The sequence below is a fragment of the Fulmarus glacialis genome, unplaced genomic scaffold (genome assembly GCF_000690835.1).
Source record: "Fulmarus glacialis isolate BGI_N327 unplaced genomic scaffold, ASM69083v1 scaffold4440, whole genome shotgun sequence".
In the NCBI taxonomy this organism is placed as follows: Eukaryota; Metazoa; Chordata; class Aves; order Procellariiformes; family Procellariidae; genus Fulmarus; species Fulmarus glacialis.
Genome location: NW_009189440.1, coordinates 11,160 through 23,335, shown reverse-complemented (window position 1 = coordinate 23,335; position 12,176 = coordinate 11,160). Strand labels below are relative to the sequence as shown.

General features: G+C 40.1%; 1 protein-coding gene across 1 annotated transcript in view; it reads right to left on the bottom strand.

The window, feature by feature from the left end:
- The window catches only part of LOC104079751 (tetratricopeptide repeat protein 7A-like), a gene marked incomplete at its 5' end in the record, with an annotated part of 65,902 nt that extends 54,307 nt beyond the window's left edge, over positions 1–11,595 (bottom strand). Inside the window, 4 exons of the mRNA XM_009581893.1 lie at positions 2,517–2,633; positions 7,912–8,084; positions 10,481–10,530; positions 11,525–11,595. Coding sequence (XP_009580188.1) covers positions 2,517–2,633; positions 7,912–8,084; positions 10,481–10,530; positions 11,525–11,595 — 411 coding nt within the window. The remainder of the gene's footprint in view (positions 1–2,516; positions 2,634–7,911; positions 8,085–10,480; positions 10,531–11,524) is intronic.
- Between the last annotated feature and the right edge of the window lie 581 nt (positions 11,596–12,176).

The following is a 12,176-nucleotide window of genomic DNA, read 5'->3' as shown; positions in this document are numbered from 1 at the left end:
GAGGCGAGCGCTGCTTTGATGCAGCAGCCATCACCACAAAATCACTGATCAGGCACACGGCTGAATACTGGCTTATATGCTATACTCCTACACAAAGGACAGGTGAGGAGATTGGTGGACAGTGTAAGTTTCAGTCAGTCAGTAAAAACTGACCACAGGAGAGGAGCATTCAGAGGCGGCTTGACGAGGTGGCCTCAGTTAACAAAAATGCATCTCAATACAGTCAACATGGCCTTTAAACTGGGAAAACAGACTGAAATCCCAGCCTGAAAACCAAGTGGACTGCATCGTGCAAAACAGCCACTCCCCACGGCTTTATTTGTTATGCTGGAGAAGGGCTGAAAATGAACTGCTCCTTCAAAGCTGCAGTACAAGGCCTTCAGCCAAGAAAGCTTTTCCATGTCCCCCCCATTAAGGGACAGTAATCAGATGATTTGCCTTCCACATACGACACTGGAAAGGCTGACAGTGGGACACGTTGCCACTCTGCTGCCCATGTTTTTAAAGGGTAGTTGAGACAGTGCATAAAATGGTCACAAAAACTGCCGAAGGAAACTCTTGATTGTGAGAAACTGCAGAGGCACCAGTTTATCAGAGAGAAGACAAAAGGGGTCTTGGGCATAGCATATGAATAGCTGCTTGGGGAGAAAATATTGGGCCCTGAAAGACTCTTTAGTCTAGCTGAGTCATAGTAAGATTGCAAAGCTGGGAAACTTAGGCCAGACAAATGCAACCAAATGTAACTAAAGTGCAATTTAATTGTGTGGGCGATTAGCTACTGATTGAACTAGTAAAGAGTATTGGGTGCAACAGCTCTCAACTTCATGTAAATACAGGCTTCTCTTTTCCAAGAGGCTCTGAAAAATGCCTGCATCCAAGTCTCACTGATAAGAATTCCCCTTAAGTTCCTTTGCAAGCCCAACCCGGAATATTTTACATATTTGTTAGCTGATACTGCTGCAATTTGCTTAATACAAGGGGCTTCCTGGGTCACTGAATCCAGCCTAAAACTGCAGGTGCCAAGTTCATTCTTGCTGCCTTTAAACAGTACTTCCCAATACAAAATGCTTTATCAAGTATTTTTTGAGAGCGCCAAAAAGTCCCACTGGGAATAGCAGTGAAACACACATTAGAGTTCCTAAGAGCAAAAGCAAAGCAATTTGTTTTGTTTAGGCTTCTATGGCTAAAGCTTATCAAAAGCCTCTAAAGCATCTTGGGTTTTTAAGTATAACAGCCAAAGCACAGCTTGGGATCCGAATGCAGTCCAAATTTATTTGTCTGTTTTCCAATGTACTCTCTTCAGTCTCAGACTTGCTGCCCCCCCTTGCAAAAGTAAATCTTACTCAGTCTTAATTGTTCAGCGTGGATTTGATCAGCTTCATGAGGACTACTCATGGGTATAAAGATTATTCATGTGAGAAGTACATGATTGAATCCTTAGCTAGAGAGACTAAGGCCTAAGGAAATCAGTAATTCCAGCCTGTAAGAGACCATTTCTCTGCTGCTATGTAAATATCTTGATTTTTGTGTTTGTTCTGCTGCTTATTAGCTAAACCAACAAGAAATTACTAATAATCCCTCAAGGACAACTTGTATATAGACATGCATTATTCTGTACATATATTTCTGGTGTTTATAAAGCTTATGTAAATGCATACAGAAATTGGGGAACAATACAAGCTTCATCAGTCTGCTGTTGAGACTGTTGCCATCAAGCATGCTGTCCTTCCCATCAAACATAACCTCTATGGACACTACACGTGAGAGAGAAGTACAGTCTTGGGATAACATTCCCAAGACAGCTGTACAGTGGTAGGATGACTGGGACAATATCCATAGGGTGTGGGAAGGAAGAAAACCCAACCTGGTAACTTCCACACTTTCTGAACTTCACCTTTCGAAGGGGAAGCAGATGAGAAGGAGGGAACCAACAGGGAACCTAGCGCTATTTAAATGCAGATTTACTAGGGCAAGGGATGGTAGAAAGATGCTACATCCTTCACTCCTTTCCTTGCCCAGTTAGCACCAGGCTACACAACAAGCATGCAACCACAGCATGTGATAGAGTCTTGGCCATGTCCCTTTCCTTGGCTTACTCAGTTCAGGACTGTGTCATCCCACCACATTCCTGGGTGGTGCCAGCTGCTGCAGACTGTGAACAATAGCTGACGGATGCTCAGACTATTGGGGGGGGGGGGAAAAAAAATCTGCCCTCCCTTCTGGACATCTGAATATGGATAGAGATGTTCAGACATTCAGATCAGAAACTCTTGGTTCAAACTGCTTCTTCAATCTTAAAATCTTGAGGTTTTGTTGTTTTTTTTTTTTTAAATCACGGCTAGTAAAATCTTGCCTTTTTTTTTTATCACAGCTAGAAATATTACTTATGTTTCTCTTTAAACAGTACTGTTGATTACCCTTTTTGCAAAATAACTTAAGTACCTCCAGACAATTAAAGAAGATAACTGCATCTCCATTATGAAATCCGAATTTGTTAGACAGTGGAGAAAGCCTACCTGTGCTGTAAAACATTATATACCATCTGCCACATCTGCAACATATGTCTGCATGTCACCAGAGCCTCTTCAGGTCCTTTATGTATCCATTCCAGTTTTACTTTGGTGAAGAGTAAGCTGCAAGATGAAAAAGAATAACTTCTGCTTTACTGGCATCTCATAAACGTGGAGAAGCAGTATCACTCTAGTGAGATCCTGGCAGCCAGCGTTTTTACTTGCTTTGTATGTGCAACAATAAAAGAAGACACCGTAGCACAAAACATTTCATTTGGCTCAACTTTGATTCCCCACAAGGAGATGAGAGGATTAATAATATTCCTCAGTTGCAGTCAAATTTGCGTCACAAAGCTGGCAGGACAGTGTTAAAAGCAATGCATTGCAAAGCTAACAAGGTGAAACATACAGTGAATCTCATTTTGTTTTGGACAGCGTTAAAAACAGAATACAAAGGTATTTCCATAATATATATGCCAGACTCTTTTCTTAGTCTGGCATCTTCATATTGCACCAGCTTATATAAGAAATTTCAGATAAAAAACCCAACACACTTAATATACGCAGACAATTATGTAATGCCTCGCAGGAAGGAAACGCTTTTTCTTAACCCCAGCTCGCAATCATCTCATGCCCCTAGGCAAGACAGCTGATAGCCCTTGTACGTTCTTGTTCTAGGTAGTGTAACTGCTGCTACTATTCTTATACCTAGAGAACACGTACTTGCACAGACCCCTGGAATTCAGCAGAATTAGGTCAAGCAGAGGTTAGAAGACAGATTTGGCAATGACACAACCTACCACTTGCTGCTAGCATGGCTTTTAACACTATCCTTCACAACACCCTTTTTTTTTTTTGATTGCCAAGATGATTGAATTTATTTCTTATTTACTAACGTAAATTTATTTCTCTGCTTTAAATGTTTTCATAAAGTCCAAGATCTACACATTTTGAATTAGCTCAATATGGCTAGCGATTAATCCATTGGACGCACATATATGTACATACATGCACACAACATCAACAGCTGAATGTTAAAAATTCTAAAACCAGTTTTGTGAACGTGACCTGCAGGCTCCTGGGAAATCCAAACAACTTCAGAAAGAGACAACAGCAACTGCATAGATGATGTTAGAGAAGACTTTGCAGCTGAATAAGAGATCCTTCAAGAGAAGACTTTGCAGCTGAATAAGAGATCCTTCACTTGTAATAATTGGAAATCTGTAGCCAAGACTTGGTGGTGCGTATCTACAGTAATGTGCTAAAATGGCAGTCCCATCCTGCACTGACAAACATTAGGGTTGGGGGCGGGGGAGGAGGTCAACAAATGTAGCCCAACTGTATCAACTGCTACAGGGACATCTGTTCATGGCCGCTGCTACAGTTTGACCTCAGAGGAGAAGCAGTCAACTAAATTCCCCAGGTACAAACTTAGGCTAGGAAAGGAAGATCAAGATTCATAATCAAGGGAATCTGTCTTTGCCCTTTCATGTTTTACATCCCTACTCTATGTTTACCTTTGATTTTCTTGTTACTGATCTGAGCAAAACAAATGCTAATAAAAGCATCCCCTGCTCTTGGAGATGCTGACCCCCTAACTGAAAGGAACTGACATCATGATTCAGGTAGTTATTTTGGGGCTAGATCCACAGACTGATCAAAAATTTTGCTGGGACAAAGAATATGACAGTGGACGCACTCTTAAGAAACAAAAAATGAGACTGAATTCAAAGGAGTGGTTAACAATGGAAACTGGCCAGTGATGCATGCTGCTCTGTATCCCTTAGTTAACTGGGCTCATACGGACAAAGCTTTAATACAACAGAATGTAGAATCAATCACTTAGGAGCAAGGAATACATATCGCACTAGAAAGATGAGAGGTTATACCCTCTAGTGTAACAGTATTATAAAAGACAGTTTCACGAACGTGAAGTTCCTGAACAACAATGCAGTCAAGAGGTCAAGCAATCCTTAGCATCCGTATATGGAAGCACAATCAAGTAGGAGCTGGAAGATGTGGTTATTCCTGTTCACGGCATCAGCAAGACGCTTACTACAATCCTGTTTCTAGTTCTTGCTCTTTAACTCCAAAAGAAGACTAAAAATGGGATGAAGTTCAGAAAAAGGTTATGCAAGTGATCTGAGGGCTAGAAAAACATATTTCATCAGAGGCTTAAGAAGCTCAGTTTATTTGGTTTAACTGAGAAGCAGCAAAGAAATTGTTTTGCCCCAGTCTGCGAGCACCTACATGGAGAAGTATCTTAATTGTGAGTCTCTGATCTAGAGGAAAAGGTATCAGAAAATCCAAGGATTTGTTGGAAGCTGAAACTAGTCAAATGGAGATTTATAAGTAAATGTAGATACATAACTATCAAAGCAAATAATCTTTGCAGCAACTACCTTGTGTGCACAGTAAATTCTGTAGTCTTTAAAGCCTTTTCAGCAAGACAGGATAACATCTGGAAAGCAACGCTAATGCACAAATAGAAGTTATGGATTTGATGCACAGGCTCGTGAGCAAGCTTCTTTGGACTGCACTGTGCAGAGGGGTGAGACTGCATCATCGCCTTCCTTCTGGCAATTAATCTGTTAAAAATATTCTACTAGTCCAAGAAACTACCACATTGAACAATCTATGCTATCTTAAGCATACAGAATATTTTTTAAACCACTACAAACTTTCAAAATGAAAGACCTTCTAAAGCACTGTAGGACCCTCCTTGCAGCAGAAGAGTGTGGTCAAGGAGCCTAAGGCCTAGAGAAGAAAATAGTCGTATTGCATCCCTGAATAACTCCACGCTTTTGAACACTGTAAGATACTACTCTTAATATTAATGAAATAGAAGACTATACAGGAGGGCTATATTAAGGGTTCCTCCTCCCTTTCACATTAGTAGGGTTATAGATGGCTTAGTTATCTGCAGGCAATTAAAATCATTACATCGTATATTTAAACATTGCAGTTAAACATTAAAAAGACAAACACATTAAGTTCTTCTCTCCATCACTCTGATGCTTACTGTTTACAGTGAGTATACATCAACTTCTTTGGATGAAGATGCAATGAAACTAGTGAAACAGAAAAAAGCAAATCTCTCACAAAAACATAATGAAGTCTCAGCAGAATATTATCACCAGTTGTAAAGCACAGGCACACAAAAGTTTAAAAAAAAAAAAAAAAAAGAGTCATGCAACTTCAGCAACTGTCTGCAGTGCAACATTAACAGATCTGAGAGATACCACGTGCTGTTAGCTGTTGTGGTAATTCACCTTCGGAATAGTGCTATTCACATTATATTCAGTGCAGTAATACAACGAACTAAACCAAAAGGCAAACGGGAAGAACGTAAGTGGCAAAAGGAATCATACTGACAAGAGAAGTAAACAATGCAATTAAATATTATAATTAAAACGTGGAAATAAAATCAGTACATTAGGCTGTATATGCTATATGCTGTTTGTATTTCTCAGCTTCTAGTAAGTTTTGTAAATGCAAAACCAGATAAATAAAAATATAGGGAAAACTCTGGAGTGAAGTAGGTGACAGAACCACTTATCTCGAGCTTATTTTATTACGGAGATAGCACTCTTGCTACAAATAAATATAATGGGTATTGTGTCATATCAGCGTCTGTGCACAACTCTCAGAGGCATAAATAAAAATTACTTATGCACAGATCTCACCATATTTTCTTAATATAATTTTATTGTACTTTTGTATGATGATTGTAACACTAAGCAGAGCAGACTCTTAAAAGAGATTCAGCATATAAAAATAGCCCCAAGATTATCAATACAGTCATTGGTAATTCTGTTAGCCTCTGAAAATGAAAACAGAGTGATTTGGGCTAAAGCAAACATACAAATTGCCACTACATAAGCATAAGAAAAGAGAGAAAAAAATCCACAAATCATTCTTGTAATGTGTATAATTTTAGGGACAGTAACATTGGAAAACAACCACTGTGTACTCTTGATACTGGACGCTAAGCTCCCCTTCAGGACAGGTTTTCTTTTATCATCTATGTGGACAGTATGCAAAGGCTTCTATTCCCTGATCTAACATCAGGTTACTGCACAAGCAAACATACATATCTATCACAGAAACATTAACTCTGGCAAATTAAAATCTGCATACAGTTGACTTTGCTGCGATATGAAGCTCTGAAAATTCAAACTTAGGTTTCCCAAGTATCAAAATTTCAGTAGTATAAATGATATAAATATCACTGTAATATGCCATGCATTGACAAAAAATTAGGGACTGGAATACTGGAAGGCATATGAAAATTTTCAGCAGAAAGCAAGCTACTTTGGTTGATTTCAGGAGGTATTCAACATTTGTCTTCATTAAGACTGATTTCAGCTGCTGATACTCACCATGTCTCATGGCCTGGCCAAATAAAATACCTAGTCCTCCTGAAAGTCTTCTAATCCTACACAGCTAAATGCTCAGCCTTTAAGTTCTTTAATACTACCCATGAAGAAAAGAGGCAGTTCTTTCCTATCACTGGCAATCTAATTACTGAGGTTTAATAGTTAATACTTATTATCAGAAGGTTTCACATGTACATGTGGTATACTATAAATGTTTGTAAGCACATCTGTGGAAGAAGTTGTAAGTTGCTATGTTTAGTAATAACCTATTGACTATTTTATGGATGCTATAGGACTATATGAAGATTTATTAATCAGTTAATTATTGGGACTTTTTAAAGCTGCTTTAAAATGGAGTTTTTAGTATCAAATGTAGCCCTTTAACTACACGTTTATACAGCATCACAATGGGATCTCTGTGCCCTATCATCTGACAAGCAATAAATAATGCTAGTACTATAACAAACAATAACACATTCCACTCATTTCAAGGTTGAGAGACTAAATTAGGAATAATGAGTATTATGTAGTCATTTATCTATCTGTTTTGCCATTCACTGGCTGCTTATAACCCCTCCAGTTTTTCAGAGCTTGTCAGCAGCTGCTCAAAGACCCACATGTCTTTGAGCTTTACCAGATCAGGGCCATCATTCCCCAAAGTCTTTCATTACTGACCCAGATTTGCCTACCTACACACACAGCTGCTGGGTTATTTTGGATTTTGAATACAAAAGGAAACAAAACAAAACACCAAAACCAGCAGCAGTATGTCCCAATTCACAGAGACAATTGTGTACATTAGCACGAAGATACTGAACTTCTGCAACTAATATTTGTAGTTTGTTTCTTTCTTTCATTAAATGACAGGATGCATGTGCCTGTTTGTGTGTTTACAGACACTTGCCTGGAGAGAGAAACCAGAATCCTAGTCACAGCTCCGAGGGCAGCAAATGCACTTTATCCTGACTGATGGGGTGTCGGAGCAGCATGCAAGTGCCACTGGACAGCAGAGTCCAGCTCACCCTCCTACCTCCTTGAAGCCCAGGTAAATATTCAACATCAGCTCCAAAGAAAAGTAGGGGAATGCCACAACCTGGATAGGTAGACGGCCCGAGGATGCTCTCTGAGGAACTGGGAAGCATGGTTTCAAACCCCCAACACTTTGATCACTGAACTCTTGAATTAGTTTCTTCCCCTTTAAGGTAACAGATGTAGAAGGAGGATACAGGTGGATACAGGATATAGACTGATCTAACAGAGCTGGAAAGAGGATGGAGGAGATAAGAAGAAGGATCAAAGTTTTGGAACACTTTTAATATATGGAGATAATAAATAGACTTCTGAGCCTGGAAAAGAGGCTGAGAGAAGAGATAACAGATTCATAAAATCATGAATAGCATGAAGAATATCAGGAAATCAAAGCAGTCTGTATTGTTTCAAATGAAAGAAGTAAGAAATATCCAATACAGCAATCAAGCAGTAGATTTAAAATGAGCAAATGAAGTGCTTTTTCATACAGCACAAAAGTAGAGTGCAAAACCCATTGCTACAGGATGTTCTGGAGCAGACACATAAATAGGTTCAAAAAGGGATTAGATAAATTCACGGATGACAGGCCCATCAAGGGGCATTAAACACAACCTAATGCAACCTCTGGCTCTGAAAGCCTCTGAACTACTCAGCTGACAGAAGCGAGGATGACATATGTGGGGTAGGATCATCCTACTGCCACGTTTCTACATGCTTTTCCTTGTGCACTCACCAGATGCCCTGCTGAAGACAGACAAGCCCTTAGTTCGATCAAGAATGGCCATTCTTACATTTTGATATGGAAGAAATACGATTGCAGCCCATGTTCTTTTTATAACCCAGATTGTCTGGTCTTGTTTTATCTGCCAGTATGAGAGGATGGTGTATCTGGAACTGTAGTATCTTCACAGCAAATTAGCTGCTCAGTTTATCAGTTGCTGAGTTTAGCTTCAGTGGTGAGTCACCTATACAAGCCCATTAGTTCATGGATACTCTTTCACCATAATCATGATGGTTTTGTTAACCTTCCTAGAGCACCTGCTAAAGCCCTGCTAAAGCCCTGCTAAAGTCACGTTATCAATAAGAAGGTTGGCAAAATTGGAAAGCTGCTTTTAATCTTCTGCATTTTTGCTGAAAAAAATCAACATCAAAGTTGCTGTCTTCTCAAATAACTCAGTGCTTCTTGCAGTCTCCTGACATTTAAGGGCACATTCTCTAGTTAAATTAATGCCAGCAGCACTGACTGCAACCTCCTTTTATAACTTCATGCTGTGCCATGTTATTTCCCTACAAAAATAAATTGATCATATACTTTTACAAACATACAGTCCTTTTTTTTATGGCTCCCTGCCCATTTACCCCCCAATATGAACAAAAAATAAAAACAAGCAGCCTGGTAGTATGTCCAAAGAACTGTTGGCTTCATCTTTCCAGCCCAGGAAAACTAGCAGACTCAGAGCTGACATCACCTTTAGAAGAATGTCCTGGTCAGAGCCCCAGTCTTGCATGACAACAGCAATTCAGCTAATGTTGCTCCAGGAACGACGACTGCAACTACGACTGCAACAGCACAATACAAGGTGAGAACAGCTTTCAGAGAGGTAGATTCTAGACTATTTAAAAGTCTACATGGTGAAGACAATTTGCTAGGCTTAGCCTCATGACACAAGGCATCTAGAAGGCTCCTGCACATGGAGTAGGAGGGAAACAGAAGAAGCGGTTATCAGAAAAGCTAGTATTGCAGCCCAACCTGTCAGAGGAACACAGCAAAAACAAATGACCGGCCACTTGCAGGTCTCAGCTCTGGGTGTTTTTTCTTGGATTGCCTCCTCCTGTAAGCTGCGGCATGCGCCTGATGGCAGAAAAGCCTTCTGTCAGTCAGCTGAAGGTCCTGCCGATGGACTTGCGTACCTCTGCATGGACCCAAACGTCACTTCCCAAGACAAACATGTCTGCAGCCAGTCCAGCAACCTCATGCCTCTATTTCAGCATTCAGTTCCATCAGATTCACTTGTGATGCAGAGTGCAAATATAAGTCAATATTGATGTGGCCCATCCAGAAACTGCCACTTATATTGGAAGGAGGTCTTGTAACAAACCCACTTCATCTGCTAAACCCAGGCAGGTTGTCATTTGAAGGAAGAACAACAACTAAGTAATAGTCTGCTGAAAGAAAAAGCACACTGATTTGCTGGGGCGGGGGGGAAGCACTGAAAGTCATCCTTGTCTTCACCTTTCTTCAGAATCAAGCCATATCTAGTCATACCCAAGAAAAGAAGGCACAAAAAAAGGGTGATCAGAATTATTGTCTCCTTTCCTTTTAGTTAGATCACTCATTTTGAATCCCATTCAACTTGTGGTATTTTCCTTTTTGTTAAGAATGTAGGAATCAAGCTAATTGTCAGTAGAGCTGATAAAACCCCTTCTCTCACCCTGTGTTACATAGGATCCTTTGGGTGATACACCCAAAAAGAGTTTTTATCTTCTCACCCTGATGAGGAACTGGCAACAAAATCATTTTGTGCCATCACAAATCATATGCATTTCAGTTCCATATCTCACCTGAATAAAGACAAAAATAATTTTCACAATTATACGTTTTACAGCAAAATCTGGAAAAAAAAGTTTCCAGTTTTGCTATGCAGAGTGTTTACATCAACTTTTTAAACCTATTTCCCCCTGTAAGGACAGTGCATTAGACTTTTCCTTGCAACACTTCAGAAGATATTAAACTGAAGTTTAATTTGCAAGTATACCCCCCATGTTGTTTTGTGAATTGTTTTTTCTCTGACAGGCTCCAACTACACAGAGTACTCCCCATTGCACTGGACACTGCACGAGCACATTTGTGTCGCGAGACACCGGGGCCAGGTCTCAAAGGCTAGGAGCTTAGAGGTCTATCTCCTATTTAATTTCAATCATAAATTCAGTAGGAGTTCAATGCATAGCTTCTCCAGCAGATCAGAGCCCTGGCACTTAAATTCAGGTGACTCTGTGGTGCAGTATCTCATTTGTGGGTGGAAGCGGACACCTAGATGGCAATGTGCAGTCGCAGGAGCGTCCTGGAAACCATGGTCCACTGCCTTTTGCCCGTGTAGCCAATATCCTATAGCTTGGGCTGGGGACATGGGAGAGCCGTGCTCCATTTCTTGCTCTCTCATGGCTTCGTGGCCAGTCTTGGGCAAGTCACTTCAGCTCCCTGTGCTTCAATTCATCATCATCGCCTTCCCCGTATCCTTTACATTGAATCTCTTAATACTGGTGCTCTCAACTTCAGAGTTATTTGTGGACAGGAAGGAAAGCAGGTTGAGCTCCTCTGTAACTGACATAACTTTTAAAACATTTTCTCATCTGTTGGGCTTGATTCTTCAGAATTTCACCAGATGTGCCCCCGGGTAAATCCAGCCAGCCCTGATTAAACGGAATTCATTCGGAAAGGCAGAGCTGAGAACTATCATGCTGTCACAACCACTGGAATAACTCTAGATTTACAGAAATGGAAAAGGAAGCCAGACCTAGGGTCTCTAATTGCTGAGCTGAGATCCTTCCAGACAAGAAAAGAGCATTAACGGGACAAAGCTGAAGTAATTAATATGCTGCCAATACTTCCTATCTCCAAGACTGCAGAACTAGATGCTTCACTTACACTTCTAAACTGTTGTTTTTCAGAAAAGCTTCTAGGACATGCAGTTTAGGCAGCTTTTAGAGGAAAGGATACCAGGATTCTGGCTAATAAAGTAACATTTGACATCAACCTCCAAGTCACCTCAATCTGCAACCAAGAACATACCTTCTGTCTGGAAAGATACATCAGAATCCTGATTCACATTTAAAATAGAGTGAAATACCTTCTAATTAACCCAGAGTCAAGGTAATAAAAAGTGATAGCATATTATGGTTGTATAAATTATGCAACAAAATACAGTAAAGCAGAACCCCCTCCCCCAGGATTAATATAGCATTTGACACATTTATGAAATCTTGCATGTTACTGATACTTGGAGCCAACAGTCTGAAACTGCATCACACCCCCACTGTATTAGTAAATTAGAACCACACAAAATTTGGCTTTGGTATAAAACCAATAGGCTTAGCGTAAAATAAGCTTTTCTTTTTTGAAATGCATTACACAGTGCTATTGAATGGACCTCACTCTTTCTATCATTTTATTTTGGGGCAATATAATTTATGCCACTTTCGCACTACTCCAGCAAAGCACTTATAAAAGGTCTTCATCTTTAAGCATATGTCCTGCTGA